The sequence below is a fragment of the Sinocyclocheilus grahami genome, unplaced genomic scaffold, assembly GCF_001515645.1.
Source record: "Sinocyclocheilus grahami isolate Dianchi unplaced genomic scaffold, SAMN03320097.WGS_v1.1 scaffold655.1, whole genome shotgun sequence".
Lineage (NCBI taxonomy): Eukaryota > Metazoa > Chordata > Actinopteri > Cypriniformes > Cyprinidae > Sinocyclocheilus > Sinocyclocheilus grahami.
In genome coordinates this window covers 501,243-524,542 of record NW_015505834.1, presented here as the reverse complement: position 1 = coordinate 524,542, position 23,300 = coordinate 501,243, and the positions used below count along the sequence as shown (strand labels likewise).

Here is a 23,300-nt window from a genome sequence, read left to right as displayed (position 1 = left end):
TTGAATTACTAGGTGGTCCCTTGTTACCAGATGTAGAATTTATAAATCTAACCCCCATGTCTAGACATTTTCCAGCTACAACATCAGTTGTTTTTTTATTTAATCGTCTAGCCGTCAGTGTTGACCCACCCCCTGGTGATTTAAAAAAACTTTCACGTAAACTTTTCACCAGCTTCAAATTCAGTGGTGTCAAGGTTAATGTGAAGAATCTCATTTTATGGTGGTGACTCAGTGCAGCACTTCTACACCTTGACCTGACCTTATGTATGTATGTACGTATGTATGTGTATGTGTGGTCAGGTTTGGCGTCCGTAGCCGGAATGTGTGAGCCAGAGAGGAGCTGCAGTATTAATGAAGATATAGGCCTTGGTTCAGCCTTCACTATTGCACATGAGATTGGACACAAGTAAGTATATTTTCTCTCTCTATTTGTCTTTGTGTTTCTTTCTGAATTAATAAATGTGAACAGTCTTATGGATATAGATTGTAATATGTTAATTGCAGTTAATTAGTGGTGTTTGCTAAGGCAGGCGTCACTATTACAATTTGAAACCTAAAGGGAGAGTACACCCAAAAAAAGAAAAAAAAAAAGAAAAGTCAATGGCTATGATGTCAATGAAGTCAGAAAGTATAAATGATTATGAAATTGTCAATTTTGGGTGAATTATCCCTTTAAATTGTCTTGTTTACAGTGAGTTTATACACTTTCTGGCACTTTTATTGGAAAATATTTGGGAGAAAAGAAAACAAGAATGTTGCAAGCCAGATTTGAACTCACTTTTCTTGTATGAGCACCACGACTCAATGTTTTGATAACATAATGAAGAAAAAAAAACTCTTTTGGTATTATTGCTCAAGAAAATCTTATTTTAACAAAACTGTAAATTCGAAAAGCCTTTATCTGCCAAATGTGGTGTTATGTGGTTCAACCAGTGCCGATCCTAGACTTCTGGGGGCCCTACGCAAAACTGTGGGGGTGGGGGGTGGGTTGGCAAGTTATGAATGAATGAAACGCCTTTATCTGTGTTCACTCCGGCTCGAATCGCGCTCACGGAAAGCACTTGAGAAACAGTGTCTCTTCCGCAGCTCTGTACGCTTTAAACTAGCTTTTTTTGTCTCGAGAAAGAGACTGTATGACAATGATGTTACATGATTTGACTGATTTTTACGTAGAAAGGGCGACAGCGCACCGCATTAATGAACATTCATGTTTTCATAACTGCTGGCCAAATTCAAAAACTAACCTAAAATTATATCATCTTTGAGAGCAAGGGGGCCCCCTGGTGTTTCGAGGGTCCTACGCAGCTTGCGTATTTTGCATATAGGAGGATCAGCTCTGGGTTCAACCAACTCAAATCATTAAAATGAGTGCTGTCAAACGATTAATCGCGATTAATCGCATTCAAAATAAAAGTTTTTGTTTACATAATATATGAGTGTGTACTGTGTATATTTATTATGTATATTTAAATACAAACACATGCATGTATATATTTAAGAAAAAATATGTTATGTTTATATATTATATATATTTATATATAATATAAAATATAATAATATAAATATACATACATGTCAATATTTTCAAAATATATACAGTATGTGTGTGTATTTATATATACATAATAAATAAACACAGTACACACATATATATATATATATATATGTGTGTAAACAAAAACTTTTATTTTGGATGCGATTAATCGTTTGACAGCACTAGTTAAAATATAAGAAAATTCAATGTTTTAATAACAAGACAAGCTTAGTTCAGACTGTCACGTGGTGTAACTCCTCAAAAACCTTTTCTTTTTAAATAAATAAATAAATTAACGAACAACCTTTCTTTTCACAGAACCTTTCAAGTTTTAAACTACATTTTTAATGAAAATCTTTCAGTTACATTTTTTTTTTTTTCTTGATCTTATTGGACACCTGTTTTAGAGCATTTAGTATAATTAAACTGGATTGCGGGTAGCAAGTGAAATACAGCACACAAAAGTAATGCAACTGTTCAGTGAATTCACCCCTGAGTGTGTAATGAGATTGTCAGGACTTTATTAAAGCCCTTGTGGTTGAAAAATTGCTCAGTATTCTACATGTGGCACTTTCACATCTCATAATGTATTTGTGTCTGGATTGGTTTTATTGTGGTCATTACTATTTATAATCCTCCAGCCAAAATGCCAAGCGTGAACTGCCTGCACACACATCTTTATGCAAATGAAAGTCTGGACAAACGAACCCTATCCCAAAAGCTTAGAAAAATAACCATGATCTATTGGTCTATGTAGCTTTTCGGCTAAGTTCAGCGAGATGGCAGTTTGCTCTATTATGTCTTGCGTCTGCTTCTGTTGTGGAGAAGTTGTAAAAATAGCCCCTGCATCTTGTGGGGAAGGTTTCTCCTGCGCTGATTTATATTGAGAGTAGAGTGAAATGTCATAAATGTGCGCCTTAAAAAAACACAGAGGAATTGTGTGATGTGGTGGGGGGTATGTTATATGCATTAGAGGCTGACTTCTGCTTTTGAATAGACCCCGGGCTGACAACGAAAGCTTAGAGGTCTCGCCGTAAAGTGATCTGATTTTTTCATACAATATCCAGAGAGATATGTAAGGGACCAAAATTTGCACGGCTCAAATGATGTATTTGTGGAGTTGCCGATGGCCCGTGAGCAGATGAAAGCAGCTTGGAGGAAGGGGGAAAGGCAGGCCAGGTTCATTAAGAGATGACTGCCCGATTGAGGTCTGCTCAAACGTGTAATTATTGATTGACAGGCCTGGATCAGGGTGGTGATTACAACTTTCACGTTCCTTCAGAGCTCCAGACAGCCTCTGGCCTTTGACCCATCTGTCCCCTTCTCACAGCTGTTACTGAGCCAGAATGAGCCTCTCTTTACAGCTTAGCTGAAGGAGATGTCCTCCGCTCCTGAGCTTTCAGAGCTGCCCGAGCTTGTTTGCTTGTGTGCAGGGTGGGCGACGTGATCCATCAAAGTTCATGATCTGCTGCTTGTCTCACAGTTTCGGCATGAACCACGATGGGATTGGGAACTCCTGCGGGACCAAAGGTCACGAGACAGCCAAGCTGATGGCGGCCCATATCACAGCCAACACCAACCCCTTCTCCTGGTCAGCCTGCAGCAAGGACTATATCACCAGCTTTTTGGAGTAAGTGAAAAGAGCATTTGAAGAATGCTTGACCTAATGCAATCATATACAGTATAATATAATCCATTATTCCATCTCATTTGCTGATCTAAAGCCCAGCTCACACTGTACGATTTAGTCGTACAGAGACAAATTTTGAAAATCCTAAAAGATTCCTATAATCCTAGGCTAAAATCTGTAGTTTTTGATTGCTGGTTTGACATGTTCACCGACAGCCGATTAATGGCCGCTGAGATCAAATTTTACCTCCGACGAAATTCTGGCAGTGTCAGAAGATTTGGCGCACAGTCTTGCAGTGTGACTTCTCCTAAGACGAACGTCAAACTGTCTTCGTTTTTTTTAAATTAATGCTTGAGATTTCTCCCATCCCCCGCTCACAGAATTCATATGATATGTTGTCTTTGCTATGATAAACACTGGTTGCACCGCTGTTTTCATTTGGGTTTGTAGTGCTGCTTACACTATTCTTCTTAAATATGCCGCCATTCATATACTTTTCATGATAGCCAACATTTCAGCCCCGCGTGTAATGCAGCTCGCAGTGAACGTGTATGGGTACGTTTTCTTGCTCGCAGATGATTTTAACGTGTCTTGACTGTTGCAGAGTCTGACATTAATGACAAGTGAGATCCCACAGTGTGACCTGATCATCATGTTTGTACAGTCTGACAAGCAACAATCGTAAAGGTCTATTAAAAATCGCCCAGTGTGCGCCCGGCTTAGTTAGCAGTGAGGAAGTCCTAAAAAACCTACAAAAAAACACTACATTTCAACCAGACATAGACGACTTTTGACTATTAGCATCTAGTCTGAAAACATCATGACATAGTAACTCTCATTCTGCGAAAAGTGTTGCATACACTGCATACACTTAACCCCACTATTAATGTTGGTAGAACCAAATGCAAATCTTACAAAAGTTTTAACAACTAGATGCAACCTGTAAAATAACACCATGGGTAACACTTTTTCTTTAAACATTCTACTGACTATAAGTCAATTTTCAAGTCCATGCACCATCAAGCTGAGTCAAAACAACCCAACCGCTGGGTCACAACAACCCAATAGCTGGGTTTGTCCCTTTTTAACCCAGCATTTTTTAGAGTGTGTCAACTTATTCTACTAACCCTAACCCTATCTCTAACCATAACTAGTTTATTAATACTCTAATGAGAGTGAAGCCCAAAAGTATACTTAGTTTTTATACACGTACGGCCCAGTGTGCGCCCGGCTTAGTTAGCAGTGAGGAAGTCCTAAAAAACACTACATTTCAACCAGACATAGACGACTTTTGACTATTAGCATCTAGTCTGAAAACATCATGACATAGTAACTCTCATTCTGAGAAAAGTGTTGCATACACTGCATACACTTAACCCCACTATTAATGTTGGTAGAACCAAATGCAAATCTTACAAAAGTTTTAACAACTAGATGCAACCTGTAAAATAACACCATGGGTAACACTTTTTCTTTAAACATTCTACTGACTATAAGTCAATTTTCAAGTCCATGCACCATCAAGCTGAGTCAAAACAACCCAACCGCTGGGTCACAACAACCCAATAGCTGGGTTTGTCCCTTTTTAACCCAGCATTTTTTAGAGTGTGTCAACTTATTCTACTAACCCTAACCCTATCTCTAACCATAACTAGTTTATTAATACTCTAATGAGAGTGAAGCCCAAAAGTATACTTAGTTTTTATACACGTACGCTAGCATATGACTACAGTAGAATGCATAGCCTTTCAAAGTGTCCATTTGAAAGTGACGTGACATGTGGCCAAGTATGGTGACCCATACTCGGAATTAGTGCTCTGCATTTATCTCATCCAAAGTGCACACACACAGCAGTGAACACACACACACCGGGAGCAGTGGGCAGCCATTTATGCTGCGGTGCCCGGGGAGCAGTTGGGGGTTCGGTGCCTTGCTCAAGGACACCTCAGTCGTGGTATTGAAGGTGGAAGAGAGCGCTGTACATTCACTCCCCCCACCACCTACAATCCCTGCAGGTACGAGACTCGAACCCGCATCCTTGGGTTACGAGTCCGACTCTCTAACCATTAGGTTCCCCTTTTGATAGCATGCTTGAATGCAGGCGGTCGACACGTGCTCTAGGAAGTTTAGTCTTTGTCTAGTGTCTGCTCTGTTTTTCTCCAGAAGTTATGACTGATAAAAATATATTTGCAATCTTTTAAAATAAAGTTGTGACTAGTCACGTTAAAATCCCTTAATAAGGAATGTAGATCAGATTCGTCTAGCATGCATGCATGTTAATCAGAATACAACTTGACACAGAGTTTGGCGAATGCTCTGAAAGATAGAGGTGATGCATGACAAATATTTGATCACAACTGTGTCAAGTGTAAGATGCGACCACATTTACCTTTATTTGGCGAATTTTTGCAGTTATCATCCAGTTATTTTTGGAATCTATACAATTGGGAATTTTGCGGCAGGATGAAAAATTTCCATCGCAGATTTCACAATAGGTTCAGATTGGTCATGTGCGGATACATTGTATTGATGAACAGAAAGCTGCTTGGTTTGAAAATGACTTCTGTGTCAGGATTAAATCGCTACACTATTGGCAATAGACAATGGACCTTTGTTGTCCACAAAATTTTGTCAACATTTCACTAATGTGGCCCCACCTTTAGACAGACTGCAACTCAACTACACAAAAAAACTGCTGCAGCTTGATTATAGCTGTCCATTAACTGTCCACTCTGTTCAAAGATTCAAAGATTATCAAAACATTGGCAACTATAGTGGCACATTTTTCCTCAAAAGTACTTATTGTAACTTTTCTTCCAATGGATTGATAAAAACCTGTGCACCATGACTCAAAAATGGTGTGTAACAGCAGTCCAGGCAGATTGGCCTTGGTCCCAAATGAGGCCCTTAGCACTTTGAGAAAGAGGGCGTCTGTGAGCACCCTTCTAAAACCTAAATTGCCAAATGGAACATTTGAACTAACTTGATTGAATGTCTAGTGTGCAGTTAGAGGATTACTTTTATGGGTTTACTCTCTATTTTACTACTGATACATAATGCCACTTAACAATTGGCTTAATTTTTTGTAACCACACAAATGTGATTTGAAAAAGAGTCTGTTCATGGCTAGATGAGAGTGTGGAAGTTGATCTGTAGTAGGCAGTCATAGGCAAGTCTGTGAATTGTTAGCCTAACGTAAGACGAAAGTAAATAATAGCGGTTGCCATGGCTGTCAAAAAGTTTTCCTGGTGAATGACCTCATGGAAGAAGATTAACATCACAGCCATCGCTGGCATCAGAAGCTTTATCATCGTGTGCCAACTTCCCACACAAACACAAAGAAACGCTGCTCTGTTGGTTTGGGATGAACTCCCTGTTGTATAATCACACCGTGTCATCTGTGACCATTTCGGATTGAGGCTGAATACTAACCTTCCTTTTTTGGATTTGCTTAGTGCCGAGCAATTCATCAATAATGGACTTTCTCTGAAATCTCAGGTTGATGTAATCTTTGGCAGTAAAACAGCTCTGCTATGATAATGCTAGTCTATTACCGCAACATCCCCATCTAGATTCTGGATGTGTGGATGGATCTTTCCTCGCCGAAAACCGGTGTTTGGCTGTAGATTTTGACTTATTTTAGTGTGCTTGTTTGTGCATGTACAGTAGGAACCTTCAGTAAAGAAAGTGGCTTTTGGAAAAATGGCTAAAAGCAATTTAGGCTTCTGTTTACAGCAGGCTAGTTAATTGGCAGATATACATGCAAATTTTGAGATTGACATTGGCCATTAAATGTGCCTTTTGACCAATTGACAATTAATTGTGTCAGTTTCAAAATGTATGATATCCATAAACATAGTGGGTGATAAACATTTCTCAAACATTAATGAAAAATATTGAGTAAAAAGGTGTTTAATTAGATTTCTGCAGTTTTGTGTATGTAAAACAACATTGTTTTGTTGTTATGTCAACCATCTGCCACCTTGTTTTGGGACAAGTTAATATCACTTAACTTACATTATAGACATAACATGGATGGTTATTTTGTCTATTTTTACTCCACCAAAGAAAATTATTCCAAATGAAGCAAAGCAGCATCAACCGTTGCGCGTCGTTGAACCAGAAAGCCTGACACAAACACAGTCAAACTGAGCAATACAAGCATCTCTGTGTTTTATACTAAATACAAGCACACGGCTTGTCTAATTAGATTTGAAAACTAACTGTTCTAAAAATTGTTATCGATAGGACACAAGGTTAGACGATTGCTATGGACAAGGTGTAATTTTTTTTGCAATTTCCTATTTAGATATTTGTTTTTGTGCTGAAATATTATAAATAGTTACTAAGTTTCCTTTCATTGCTGACATATCTGCTCGCTGTAATGAGTTTACCCAAGGAAGTTTTGTCCATTTTTAAAGTGACCATTTTTGTCTTTCTCTAAAGAAATAAACGGTCTTTGTTTGTGTATTCCAATACAAGGGCACATATTCAGATTCGTCTTTCTCCCTGGCGAGGAGATTATTCTACCAAAACACATGGGAAAAAATAGAAAACTAAATGGATGAAACCAAATACAACATTGGTTACCCCCCCAGGCTAGAGCTTATGTGTTTCTTTCCTTTCCAATGTATTTGGTTTAGTTTTTAATTAGATTAGACTTCCAGTATTGTGGTGGGAAGCCAGAGATCCCTGTTTCACCTAATGCTTCCTCGTGAATGCACTACAGAAACCAGATCCATCGGATGCTTTTTTTTAGACATCTAAATATATTTTTGAATACCCTTTTGTTAATTTAATGTAAGATTTTATCAACCGCATTTAGCTCATTTAGGGGAAACCAGGGCTGATTGTCAAACTGTTTACTCTAGTGAATAATACATTTGCATTTATTGATTTTTTTTTTCTCAGGACAGTGTTTTATGTGTACATGTTAAATATTTAACAATATTAAATATAGTATATAAAATAATATATATTTAACATTTTTATTGCAAATTATGATGTTGGAATTTTAGTTTGAAGGCTAAAACAAATGATTTAGTATTATAAAACTACAAATTATTCTAATTTAGGAACTATGTGATTTCAATGAGTTAAAGCTCCAGTAATAACTATCTCTGGCCTCCAATATTCTATATACATAACAAATAGTTGTCATTTAAGTTTTAAAGTCACGCCTTCCCATTTTTTCGTCTTCAGACCAATAAATGTGTGAGTTAGACACATATCCCTTGTAGAAAGTGTCTGAAAATGTAATGGCATACCGTCAGAGGGTTAATGTGTCTTGGCTGATGCAATGTAAACTCACTCTCTTTAGAGGCACTGTTGCTTTTAGCAGCGCACGGTGGGGTTGGTTGGTTAACATGCTTTAGGTTGCGCGTTCAGTTGCAGCAATCATGCGAATGCCAGACAGAACCTAGAATAGAGCCGCCTGCTCTCCAGTAGTATGAAATGTTAGCGTTTATGTTGTTAGTGAGCCCACTATTCCCTCAGAGAGAAGGAGAGCGTATTCCGCGGCATGCTGCTGGAAAAGCCAACGGGATAATAATTGGCTATTTTATTCCGGCGGACAGCAGTGGCGTGGGGCGGACACGTCTCTCAGCCGCTTGCGCACGCCAGGGAGGGGGGAAAAGCATCCGTAACGGGGACGCCGAGAATAAAACAAGATCCACTTCTGAACCCAGAATAAACACAGTCCAACAAAACATGCATCGCCTGGCCTCTGCTTTGGCTCTATTTTTTTTTACTTTGTTCGCTGCAGACAGAGCTGTGGCCCTTTTTTGAGGGTTTCTTGGGAGCATTCTTATTTCTAGCTGACTAAACAGACTAAACACAACTTTGACTGGACACGTGACCTCTGTTACCTTCTATGTTTTTTTGCTCATTCAGTCTCTTTCTTTCTTTTATTGGCTCTTCAAAGGATTCCATAGGCGCACCGCAGTACCATATAAGTCCAAATCTCAGCATTTTATGACCACTGTTGCCTTCTTACACATTTTGGTCCTAGTCAATCATGCTTTGCAAGAAAATGCCAGAAACTTTGCGAACACATCAAGTGCGATCAGATATTTGCTACATTATTGATACCTGTGACGTTAAAACCTGCTGTATATGTACTAAAATTCAAGAGCTGATTTTAAATCAGAAGTTGATTTGGACATAGAGAGCAAGACCACTACTTAAAGAGCTCTGAGGAGACATGATGCCGAAGGTCAAGCAGTTATTTTTACCACTGACCCAGAGGAGACTAGCCAAAGGACATGATTTGTTCAGCAGGCAACATTACAAGAAGAGCTTTCTGATGTACAGAGCAGTGAGGGGGTAAAATGTGCTATGAGTGAGTGCTGTGGTGTCTCATTTGGACTTGTAAAGAATATATCAAGTTTAAGTTTTTGTAACACTTGCCCTGATTGTGGAGAACTTTTGGACGCTTTGAGAAACACAGGTGATAGCAATCAGCTGAGATTATTTTCACTTCCTTTGAGGGCTAGAAGTGAGGCTGCCAAGTTGATACTCTCTTGTAGTAGGTCACATGATGCCATAAATGTTGTCGAAATTAAAGATCGTTGTTTTATCTGCACCTGAAACGAGCTTCATCGAGCATGTTTGAAGTCGGGCCACATATCTTTCAGAGAAAGCCCATACTTGAGGTTTGTTTCTTTTCCTGTCGAATCCCCAGACTTTTGGAAATGATAATGATTTTACCCAAAGAATAACAAACTTAAGCAAATAAACTGACACAGGGAGAAAAAAAAGGCTTGAATGAAGCCAGGAAAATTAATGATCAATAAGAGATGGTGCTCTGCTTAGTACAAATATGCGGCTTTGCTTTCTACACCAGAAAAGAATTAAATTACCCAAGATTACAGAGTTCTTTTGTTTCATTGAGAGATATATCCGACAGTGGATGAACGCATGCCAAAAAGAGAACCCTGTAATTTCTCTCTTAAGCTCATAACTGTGGTATAGATCAGCATGGAAGACGGTCATGTAAAGAAAAAAAGTCTTGCATTCCGTTGGCTCAATTTTAATACAGCGTGTAGTGTTAGTGGATTCTGACAATCTTATTTTTTTCTGCCAACCATCTGTTTAATACATGCCTTTGGAGAATTATAACCACACCAGCAGACCAGAGGTTTGAATTTGGTTTGGAAAAACTGTTACAGAGAGATAAACACACACCCGGGGGGTGGACAAAAAATTTGAAACCTAAAAATATATTTATATCAAAGACCTAATAAGGAGTATGACCACCTTTTGCCTTTGATTCTTCCTGGAATGCTGTCATACATTTCCTGAATGATGTGGGGTGGAATTTACCCCATTCTTCTAGAAAACGTGAGCCTGGGGTCTTTAGGACAAAGCCAGTGGAAATCTATTTCTAAATCTATTCTGCTTCAGATCAGTGGTGTTTAGATCTAGTGACTAGAGAGGATGTGGGTGGCATTACACTTTATCCTGCTGTGTATTAAACCACCAATTAATTAGCAGTGTATATGAGGAGATTATCACCATGGAACATGGGAACATCATAAAGGAAAATATTTAGTGGCAGTGGAGAGCACCTAGTATGGTAAGGTGGTCTCAACAATTTCACTGTGACTGGATCATTTTGAGGCTGGACTTTTCAGATATTAAGGTATTGTTCCTTATGAGTTATTTGTATGACATAGAAGACATAGAAGTCTGCTGAGTTTGTCAATGCTTTGCATATGATGTCTTAAGACTCACTCGAAGATAGATAGATAGATAGAACCGATGGAGAGAGGAGGAAGGAAACTTGAGCCTGACTGGCTGAAGTGTCACTGTGCAATGAGGAGGCCCAGGCAATGATGAAGGACCAGAAGGTCAAGGTAGAGTCCTAGCGACGTGTGGCTGAGGAGGATCCAGGGCACCAGAGAACTATGGTGATGATGGAGAAAGTGGGGACCGAGGTGTAATCTGAGGAAAGAAAGAGCCATTTGTATGACATAGAAGACATAGAAGTCTGCTGAGTTTGTCAATGCTTTGCATATGATGTCTTAAGACTCACTCGAAGATAGATAGATAGATAGATAGATAGATAGATAGATAGATAGACAGACAAAAGAGTTCAAGGAGGAGTAGACGGCAGAAGGAGCTATGAAGGGATGAGCTATGGATGGCCAACAAGATCCTAGTGCAGTCCAGGAGATGGCCATGAGGGAGGCGATCTCTGGCGGAACCGATGGAGAGAGGAGGAAGGAAACTTGAGCCTGACTGGCTGAAGTGTCACTGTGCAATGAGGAGGCCCAGGCAATGATGAAGGACCAGAAGGTCAAGGTAGAGTCCTAGCGACGTGTGGCTGAGGAGGATCCAGGGCACCAGAGAACTATGGTGATGATGGAGAAAGTGGGGACCGAGGTGTAATCTGAGGAAAGAAAGAGCCAGACAGAGCCATAGGGGTGCAGGGATAGAGCACAGCGGAGATCCTGGAAGTCCATGGCAATGGTAGAGAGGGCAGAGCCGGTGAGACAAGGGAGCCCGGAGAAGCCAACAGGGCGACGGTCCATGGTGGAGCAGAGGGGAGCGAAGAGCCGGGATGGAGCCAATTGGTCGATGGGCAGAGGTAGAACTAGGAGCTCCAAAAGACAAGGCGGAGCCTGGGACTCCTCAAGCCAGGGCATAACTGGGTACCAGAATCCCAAAGGCGGATCAGGGCTGCATGGCAGGGCTGATGGTGGAGCTGAGGGGCACCAGCGGAGGAAGAGCAGAGGGAATAGCTGGCTTCAGGGGAGCGTGCAGGAGTGGAAGACAGGGCGATTGAGTCAGCTCAGTGATGGACAGAGCTGGTAGTGATGAAGAACCATCTGTGCAGGAATGAACTAGTGATGATGAAGAACTTTCTGTGCTGGACAAGACTGGTGGTGATGAAGACTCTGAACTGATTGGGATCAACAATGATGAAGACCCTGAGCTCATTGGGATCAGAGATGATAATACACTTATGCAGGAGTAAGGTTCATGGGTACACAGGATGGGAAGCACTACCTCAGTTTCTCAGTCAATTAGCCATTTTTCCTCATCTAGCTCCACTAAAATCCCCACTGGTGCACACAATATGGCCAGCTCACACACCTGGTCAGCCGGAACCTCGGGCTCCTCCTCCAGGACGAATGTGGCTGCTGGCTCCATCTCAGTCTATATCTCCATGGCAGGGATGTGCAGGGTCTCTCTGCGGTGGGCTCTGGCTCTTTGTCCACTGTGGACGTGGGCGCTGGGTCCTGGCTCTGGGATAATGACGGATGGTAAGTGGGGTTGGAAGCTGGCGGCGGGATCCTCCTCTACATCACCCACAGTAAAACAAGATCCGATGACCCACAAGGTGAAGTTGATGTACTCGGCCAGCATCCAGCAGGAGTTTCCACGAAGCATCACCAGGCAGATCTTGTCATCCAGTCCAACACAAAATCCCTCTATAAGCTGATTGTCGCTGCAGATGATGAGGTGGCTGGCAATGATGAACTCCTCCACATATGCCTCCAGGTTCCTTCCTCCTTGGAAAATTAATACTTTTGCCCCATTGGGCTCAAAGGGGTTCCCCATCGGGCCAAAGTTAATCGAGGCAAACTTCCTCTTTATTAGTGGGTCCTTTATTCAGTCACGTTTAGGTCAAAGAATGACGAAAGTAGACAAAATAATTCAAAAGAAATGTATTAGATTAATCAAAGTGAATCCAATAGAGAAGAAACACAAACGAAACAGTGTGTAAAACACAACATGACAATACCAGACAAAGGATTAAAGAAACTGGAACTAATGAAATAATTAACTAAATGACAGGTGAACCGAAAGTTGAGTAGGTGAGTAATTAAACAGACAGAAAAACTAAGTCAGATGACAAAACAAGAAAGACGTAACCAAAACACAATGAAAACATGATAAAAACTAAACAAAAGTGTTACATACATAGAAATAATTATTTAATATATTTAAAGGCTATTTCCATCATAAGACCAAAGCTATGACTGAAATGGAACACTTTGTAAAAATTTGCACAGATAGCCACAAATCGAAAGATCCTTTATATGCTTATTTCATATTGAAATTCTAATTCCAGCCACTTAGTGTCCCATAACTTAATAAAATAAAATGTAAAAACTGTTCGATAGCAGTAATTACTTTGGCCTTAGTGAATTCGGCCCATTTTTAACCTGCACTCCCAGCTTAAAGTCGTCAGTGCTGGGGTCTCGCTGGTCAAGCCTACCCCTCTGACCTTCTCAGCATGGGCATCTTGAATGGGCCAGCAGGAAACCTTATTAAAACCAGCCGTAGAGGTGGAGCTTTTGCAACCTGAGAGTGTCAGTTTGCCGCTTTATTTAATCTGGATGGGCTGGGCAGCTGAGTCTTATTTACTGACCTGGGGTCAGCGGCGGTGCTCCCTATCATAAGTCTTTTTCATGGGGGCACTTCTCTGTCCTGTAAATCCTGTGAAGTTCAGGCTTTAAAGGGAGCTGGTGCACTTTAATGGGAAATCTAATGCAGGGTTCTACAAAGCTACACTTGTAATGTACGGAAAGCCTTATGTCTTCCTATGCTCAAACTTCAGACCCCAGCATGGTTCCTTTAGAGCATATGGAAGTTAGTTCTTTGGTGCATTTGTCAAATACTTATAAGGCAGTTCTAAAAAATGTAAACTGACACTTTCTACTTCTATACTGATCTTATGAAGTGATGTAAATTTTAGGGAATCAGGAATTGTACAAGAACACGTACAAAATACAAGACAAATTGAATTTATTTGGGTGAATACAGCATAGTTTACAATATTACATACATTTAACAAGCATTTTAGACACAAACAATGTAACATTTAAAAGTAGCATTTTCATTTAAGTGTAATCAACCATTCTCTGTAATTTTCTTTTTACCAAAATAGTGCTTTTAGCCAGTGAAGGGCTGCTGTTCGTGGGGGAACTGTGAACCTCAGACTGCCGCCTCGCATTTCACTCGTAGCTGAAAGATGCCGCGACTGACTCCATAACCTGCCCATAAATAAACAGTACTGAGATTAGAGAACATATTTTAACATCAAATTAAATTAAACTCATTATTATAAGGAATAAAATCAGTTTATGTTATGCAAGTCAAAAGGCGTTTCCATCATGTGAAGTGACCGCTGCTGATGCAGCTGACTGACATCTCGTCCTTATGTTGCGTTGCATAAAATAATACAATTTACAGCACAGTAAAGACTTTATAAATGAAATAAAAGGTATACAGACCTTTATTTCGCTGAAGAAGTGCATCAAATCAGCGGTGCTGAGAATGTCTCTCTCTCCTGTAGTGGACACAAAAAGCCCACACTCTGACTGTAACTCAGCAGCTGGGTTGTTTCTATGGAGACAGGCTCAACCCAGTGGTTTGGTAGAAAAAAATACTGAAAAAAAGCCTACGAGTTTTTCCTTCTTCCGTTTTAAAAAAAATCTCCGTCCACATGAAAACGCAAACGCATGCTATGAAGCACTGTCAAGAGCATGCCTAACCAACAGGTGGCGATATAACCTCAACCGTAAAGCCATGTTGGCCAATCAGAAGCCTGACAAAGTTTCCAGTAGGTGGAGATAACAGTGCAGGCTACGACGTCACAAGCCAAAAACTCCGGTTTCGCTGTCTACACGATAACACTGCAACCGGAGTTTTTGAAAATCTTCACCCTGGCAGGCGTTTTCAAAAATGTTTGGTTTCAGTGAACTGGTGCTGCGTTTGCGTGTGGACGAACAGCCTAACCGCATAGAAAAAGCTGCAGTTTTAAAAATAACCGCATTCGTGTGGACAGGGCCTTAGTTACGAAAAAAAACTAAAAATATAAAAACAACCCAATAAAATGTCCCAACAGGCTGAATCCAGCAATTGGGTAAAAAAAAAAATAAGACAGCATTTTTTAGAAAGTAGCTTTTTGAAAAATGACATTTCAAAATTGAATAGGGTTGAAAATTTAACTAATAGGTATCACCAGATTAAGACTTGCAAACATTTTTTCTGAAATGTTCAATCAAATATGCCACTGACCAGCAAGTCGCATATTAGCAATGGTGTAACTAAAGCCTATTGGCTATTAAAAAGGGGCAGGTCCTTTCAATATGCACCTCCCAAACATCTTGTTTCAATGCAGAAATGAACCAATTTCATGCGGCCTTGTAAAAAGTCTGTTGGGGAAACCAGTCCACCACAGTATGCTGGTCTCGTGTCTATTTTTTCTGTCCCTTGAGAATTGATCTATTCTGACCAACTTGCTTTTGCCTTCTTTCCTAGGAAGTGTGTAGAGAGCTCTGGTGCCTTAGCAAAAGTAACCGCTGTGTCACCAACAGTATCCCCGCAGCAGAAGGAACCCTGTGCCAGACCAGCACCATTGAAAAGGGGGTAAGTCAGCGTGCCAACGTCGGAAAGATTTATGCAATGGGAAAGGTTATGAAATGGCAGGTAGTGGGAAACGGACTCCTGACAGATTAGAGAAGAGATTGGCTCCGGGTGTGGCGTTTGTCCCTGCTCTCATTGTACCAGATATGGGAATAAGAAAGCCTATTCCCAGTGTTCACTCATGCACACAGCGTTTGGGTCATCAGTTCACATTTCTGCCGGTCCAGGTTAGAGAGACAGTTTTAACAAAGATTAGAGTGGCCATTGTCCTCGTTCGTAGGATGGCTCTAGAGGAAGAATGGACGAGGACCACGAGCTGTCGGTCTTTGTTACCATTCGCTCACTGGATCTATTTACTGCCAAGCTCTTGTGCGTTGTCTTGGACAAGCAGTGAGCCCCAGGTTGAGCCGCTGTTTTTTTTTAGCGGGTGGCGTACTTATGTCTGCCTCTGGCTGGGTCGGCATCAAAGGAATACGAATGTCAGCCATTTCTCACCCAGCGTGTAATGGAGTGGAGGCCCTGCCAGCTCCAGAAAGACGAGAAATGAAAAGACGAGGTGACCACACATGCTACTGAATATGCCTTCCACCAACGCCACTGATAACGAATTTGTCACGTCGTAAAGAATGACTGTCGAACACTCCAGGAAGCACAATGCCAGAAAGCCGCCCGTTTCAAGGCAGAGATTACTCTTAATCTGTCACTGAAGACGTTCTTCCACTCTTTGTTTAAATGTGATGTGACAACATGAAATCAAAATTGACTCTATTTACTTTCTCAATAAATGCACTGATTTATCAGTGTTTTATGATAATAGTGACAGTAATAGCGATATATAATATACTTTTAGTGATATACCAGCCAATTTACTGTATCTGCATTGGCCAACACTGAGCAAATGAACAAAAATATGTGTTGCCTCTTATATCAATTCCATAATCTACTGACACTCTTGTCAAATGGTAGTCTTCGTGAATTTTAAATACTTATAAAATAAAATTTAAGATTAAATACGATTATTGAGTTGTTATTATTAAGATGATTAATTATTCTTGTTATTTATAAAAAAAAATTAAAATGCAAAAAAGTTTTAAAAAAACAATCTGCTGAAAGTCTTGTAAAATAATAAAAATTTCTTTTAAATGAAAAAAAAATTAAAATTGTGAATATGAATAAAAAGATACAATATTTTAATGTATTTTTTAATGTAATGTTTTAAATTTGTTGATGTATTTAAATTAAGTGTTAATTTAAGCATTTGTATGTATATTATATTATATACATTATAAATTGTTTGTGTGTATCAGCATTATATCAGGCACTTATAGATATTATGTATCTATTAGTTATCAGCAATGGAATCATCCACTGGGGAAAAAACACTGTAATATATCAACAAATCATTTAGCAATAATTGTCACAAACTAAACAATTTTTGTCCTTTCTCTAAAGTAACCACGCATCTCTTTCTTATAAACGATATAATACATAATAATTATTACATTATTTATATTATATTATATTTATATGTATTTTACATTATTTATGTCACTTGTGTCTATATTATTTATTCAAACCCCCCCCCCCCAAAAAAAAGAGGTTTTACTATCATTGTCAAGTTTTCACCGAGTATGTCACAATGCAGTATGTGATGCTGCCTTGGGAGTGTTGTTAAAAAACAAAGTACAGTTTGTTAGGGAGCAGCATAATCATGCTGCCTACTTTTTAAACAGCCTTCAAAGCATGCATATGATACACTACCTTAAAATGATGCTGACGGAGGCCGCTCACTAGGCTTTACAACAGCGCGTCTGTTAGATAAGACATTCTTCAAGAGGTTATTTTGGACCTGCCTGCTAGTATCTTAGCACACTACCCTGATTTCAGACACTGGTAGCCGAGGACACAGCCTTTCCCTTGCCAAGTTCTCTGTCTGTGGACGAGAGAAAGAAACAGAGTCTGAGAACAAGAACAAACCACCCAGATCCCTCCAGACAGAGGGAGAGAGTGAGAGAGTGAGAAAGAGCCAGAACTTAACCTACTGACACAGTTGCACAGTGACGACAGTTTCCAGTGTCTCCAATCCCTGTCCTCGTGTCCCCTGGGCCGGATGGATTATGAGATCTTGCCTTGAGAAGATTCCATGTGGTCCTGAGGCATTACAAAGCCTTGAGTCTGTTTTTATTCTGGAGTGAATTCAGATTAGGGACAGTAGGTGAAGACGCTGTTTACACAAAACAAGATTTAGCCTAGAGACATCTCTCAAATGAGAGCTGCACTTTACTTTGCCGGACATACCGATTACAATAAGGTTTAGCAATCCTAACTGTAATAATGAGCAAGAGAATGTTCAGTAACACTTTACTTGTGCCTGCACTGGTTACACTTTATTTTTAAGGTGTCCTTGTTACAGTGTATAAGAGGTTATTTTGGACCTGCCTGCTAGTATCTTAGCACACTACCCTGATTTCAAACACTGGTAGCCGAGGACACAGCCTTTCCCTTGCCAAGTTCTCTGTCTGTGGACGAGAGAAAGAAACAGAGTCTGAGAACAAGAACAAACTACCCAGATCCCTCCAGACAGAGGGAGAGAGTGAGAGAGTGAGAAAGAGCCAGAACTTAACCTACTGACACAGTTGCACAGTGACGACAGTTTCCAGTGTCTCCAATCCCTGTCCTCGTGTCCCCTGGGCTGGATGGATTATGAGATCTTGCCTTGAGAAGATTCCATGTGGTCCTGAGGCATTACAAAGCCTTGAGTCTGTTTTTATTCTGGAGTGAATTCAGATTAGGGACAGTAGGTGAAGACGCTGTTTACACAAAACAAGATTTAGCCTAGAGACATCTCTCAAATGAGAGCTGCACTTTACTTTGCCGGACATACCGATTACAATAAGGTTTAGCAATCCTAACTGTAATAATGAGCAAGAGAATGTTCAGTAACACTTTACTTGTGCCTGCACTGGTTACACTTTATTTTTAAGGTGTCCTTGTTACAGTGTAATTATACATTTAAGTACTGAGTAATATTAATTAGCTACATGTACTTACTATATGGTTAGGTTTAGGATTAGGGTTTGGCTTAGGGTTACTTGCATGCAAGTATGCATAATTAATTGTTATTACATTAGTAAGTACATGTAATGTGTAACAAGGACACCTTAAAATAAAGTGTTACCGCCTGTGTATATAATGCATTATAAAAGTATTTTATTTACGCAGCTCACAAACCACAGTTATAAAACATTAAAACTTACCTGTAGAAAGTATAATGTATTAAAACACATGATGAACAACCAATTGCACATGTAACAAGTAATCAACAAAATTCAGATGCAAAAGCCTCTAAGTGCCATCTGAAATTTTGTTTTAAAATTAGCATTTTTCTCAGGCCCTCATGTGTAGGTTTAGTCATTTCACTTTAATGGCAATGAATATGTTTTTTTTTTTATATATATATATATACGTTTCATCCATATCTCTTCTGATAAATGTAATTAATCTTTTTTTTCACTTTTGGAAAAATGAAATGGAAATAGGGCAAATGTGAACACAAAAATTATTTTTTTTGTGGTAGAAAGTTTTTGTTTGTTTTTTATTCACTACTGTAGAAGTTTTCCTAACTGAGAACACTTGAAATTTGGAAAAAAAAACTGCAAATGAAATCCTACAGCAGAAAAGATTATTTTATTAGAGCTTTTTTTTTTTAACAATGATTTCTGGATATCTGTGTATCAGTGGTGCTATCAGGGTGAATGTGTGGCGTTTGGGACGTGGCCGCAGAGCGTGGATGGAAGCTGGGGACCTTGGACCACATGGGGCGAGTGCAGTCGTACCTGCGGCGGCGGCGTCTCCTCTTCCATGCGACACTGTGACAGCCCAGCGTAAGTAGGCAAAGTAAGCCAGAACAAAACTGAACGGGTCCCTATTATACAGCTCTATTATACAGCTCACACTTGTCTCATTTCTATGCACAAATCAAGACTGGACTGATAACACAACTTCAGTTAAAGGTGCCATAGAATATGCATTGATACAATATTTTAAATTGTTCTCTGATATCTACATAGAAGGTATGTGGCTTAGGTAAGGGCAAAAAATCTCCAGAAACGGTTTTACATGTCCATTTACAACCCTAGGATTTGTCGCTAGAATGAAATGCTCTGTTTTTACCTTATTTGGAAGGGTCATGAATAATAATGTTGAGCTCTGCTCTGATTGGCTGTTTCACTGTGCGGCTCAATGTTGAGCTCTGCTCTGATTGGCTGTTTCACAGTGCGGCTCATTTCAGTAGCTCACACAGCAGGAAGGAAACACAGGGAAAATATATATTTCAATACTGTCTCTCGCAGTTATATCATTGGGTAATTATACTGTATATAAAATGTGGGCATCAGGGAGCTGCTATTAATATGCGGGGCATTGAAACTGCTTTCGAATGCACGATCGCTTTTTACTTTCGAGATTTGCGCTCGCACGTGCTCTGTGTAAACTACAGCGGCAGTACTTACCACACAAGACCAGGTGCTTGTCAGTGGTGCTCAGGATCACTAAATCATTCGCCATCGTCCTCAGTCATCTCTCCTTACTCTGTTTATGTGTTAAGTGAAATCTTATGTGTTGTAATGTAACAGGCTACTGTTAGCAAGCAGCTAACCATGTCCCTTTAGTGGCTCGCGTTATTTTATTAGAACGCATGTTATTTGTTTTCCGTGCCTTTCTGAATACAGACACCAACCCATCCCTGCACATCACATCCCCTGCACAGCCTGGAACATAACATTTATTTCCATGATCTGCCATTTTCGCTATTATCCTCACTTGTTTCTTCACATACGCAAATATGCAAATGTTGGGGGCATAACTATTAGTGATCCCGACTGTAACGTCACAGTCGGTGTTATGTTCTGATTTGCCTATTTGTCAGTGGTCTTTTGCATGCACGAGATTTACATAAGAAGGAGGAAGCAATGGTGTTTGAGGCTCACGGTATGTCATTTCCATGTACAGAACTGTTATTATTCAACTATGCCAAGGTAAATACAGTTTTCCATTCTATGGCACCTTTAAGACATACTAGTAAGGTGCCGTCACATTTACTGGTGTTCAGCGATTTTGTTTGTTTACTTTTTTGTGGGCAAAATCCAGTCATTTTAATAGGAATTCATGCAATCTGGAATTTCCTGTGAGGGTGAAATATTTCCCAATTTAGCAATGGCTTCAAGTTAGTCATGTGAATCCGCTGTTGGCCAACAGAAACCCTCTTGGTTTGAAAGTGAATTCTGTGTGAATTGCTTCCTAAATCACTACGTTAATGAACCTTTTTTACCCACAACCCTTTGCAAATGTGTCTGCATTGTTAGGGTTCACTTGCAAATTAGTATGCATGCATTAGTCAAAGTTTGAAATAATTATGATCATTATTGTTTCTGAAAAAAGTCTCTTATGCTAACCAAAGCTGGATATTGAATCAAAAGTACAGAAAAAACCAGCAATATTGTGAAATATTATTACAATTTAAAAGAAATGTTTTCTATTTGAATATATTTTAAAATAGACTTTATAAGAACAATTAATAATCATTGAACATCAACAATAATTGGATAGGAAAAGGAGAAAATTCAGCTTTGCCTTCACAGAAATAAATTATATTTAAAAAAATATTACAATTATTTTAAATTGTAATAATATTTGAAAATATTACTTTTATACTGTATTTTTGAACACATAAACACAGTCTTAGTGAGCATAAGAGACTTCTTTCAAAAACATTAAAAAAAAATCTTAATTATTCCAAACTTTTAACTATATTTTAACTGCAGAAAAAAACATAGCACTCACAGGCACTGCATTAAAAATATTTGTAATATTTGAACTAAAATATTAAATGTTGAGATGACGAGAACACGAAGGCTTAGCAATCCCAGGCACTTTATTAAAAATGTTTTTATGGTTGTACTGTAGATACACAAAAATGAAAATTGTCATCAATTACTCACCCTCATGTTGTTCCAAAACAGTATTAGTTACTTTCATCTATTGAACACAAAAGAAGTTGTTGATTTTCATAGTATTTCGTTTCATACTGTGGCAGTCAATGGCTACCAGCAACTGTTTGGTTACCAACATTCTTCAAAATATCTGGTTTTGTGTTCAACAGAAGAAAGAAACAACATGAGGGTGAGTAAATGATGACAGAAGTGTCATTTTTGGGTGCACTATGAAAACCTAAACTCAAGTTTGTCATGTCAACATAATAGATATTTGTTGATTTGTGCCAGTTTTTCCAAAGATTTCATAGGTAGCCGCAGGAGCTCAAAATAGGTTTGGATGTAGATGGAGTTTAGGTTTCATTCCTAAAAGTCTATCCCCGCGCTCTCGCTGCAGACAGTGGCGGGAGTGTGGCCTGTGTAATATGTAACACCTGTGTAAGATGATCGGCCCTTAAAACCTGGCTACCCGAGAGAAAGGAAACCCAAGCACTTCAAGCCAAGCTGCCCTGGAAGCATTCATTGAGAGCGGGCCCTGAGAAAACAGTACAACCAGCCATTCTCGGTGCCAGACGGCACGGGGGGAGGCGGAGGAAGACGGCAAGAATCACCTAAGCCTTGGCAAACCTCATTACGCTGCCCTCCTGGGTCAAAATAACCTGCGGAGAAATGGCCAAACAGCTCAGCTGTTCACTGAGAGAGACCTGAATGCATACATCATGTATTTATAAGACAATGAGAGAAAGTGCATACTGCCCTGCTGGTCATAACAACCTGAACAGACACTGGAGATCGGGAGCTCTCTGTCAAACAAACACAAATGGAAACTGCTTGTCATATTTGCTTGTGGCTTGAGGAGTTTTCTGAATGTCCATTTATGGAACTGAAGTCAACCTTGATAGAACACGTGGATACTCGAGGGGCTTATTAGGGGCCCGGTTATTAATTATGGGGATTATTGTTTATACAATTGGAAATCACTGGCCTGAGGGGCATCTTGCTCTTGAAAAATGGAACTCCATGTAAGGCTGAAATTACACATTACATTTATATCTTTGATTTTAGCTGAAAGTTACTTTTAGTGATTCTACATTGCAGAGATGTTTTGCTTCTTAAATGACAGCGTCTGGATTACGTATATTTAAAGGTGATGTGCTTTTTGTGCTCCTGCTGGCATAGAGCGGAATTGCAAACATAAATATAGCTGCAAGCAGTGATGACAGGTCTAGAAAAACTAATTCGTGAGAGCATGCATTAAAGTGCATAAATGTAATAGGACCTCTTCAAAGTCTATTTTGAGTGCCACACTTCCTGCTATCAGCTGGTGGCGCTATGACCGTGAACCACCATTGCCTCATTCATGTGATCAGCCACCATGAACACATGTACAGCCCCAATTTGATCTAAATCAGACAATGCACTTAGAAGATATGAGACTCTTTCAGTTTCCCGTTTTAATTTATACCTTTGTCGTGGCAACACTGTATGAGATAGCAAAATATCAGCATCTCCAATGATAATTAATGTCTTAGATTCATCTTCATTGTTTTAGCATGCTATTGACTAATGCAAATCACATGAATCCCTTGGAGGAGTATTTAGAAATTCAGAGCCCATGACTTTTCAAAAAAATCACTTTAAATCCAAAATTGCCAGCTTACTGTTCGGCGGAGTTAATGACGGTTATCTTGAAAGAATTTTGAAAGATCATAAGTAAAACTGGAAAAAAGTGTGTGTGTGAATGTGAAGGGGGGGGGGGGGGGGG

General features: G+C 39.6%; 1 protein-coding gene across 1 annotated transcript in view; it reads left to right on the top strand.

The window, feature by feature from the left end:
* The window catches only part of LOC107558663 (A disintegrin and metalloproteinase with thrombospondin motifs 6-like), an 82,616-nt gene that overhangs the window by 25,808 nt on the left and 33,508 nt on the right, over window positions 1–23,300 (top strand). Inside the window, exons 9-13 of the mRNA XM_016242321.1 lie at window positions 3,018–3,164; window positions 12,216–12,433; window positions 12,511–12,671; window positions 15,441–15,548; window positions 19,284–19,429. Coding sequence (XP_016097807.1) covers window positions 3,018–3,164; window positions 12,216–12,433; window positions 12,511–12,671; window positions 15,441–15,548; window positions 19,284–19,429 — 780 coding nt within the window. The remainder of the gene's footprint in view (window positions 1–3,017; window positions 3,165–12,215; window positions 12,434–12,510; window positions 12,672–15,440; window positions 15,549–19,283; window positions 19,430–23,300) is intronic.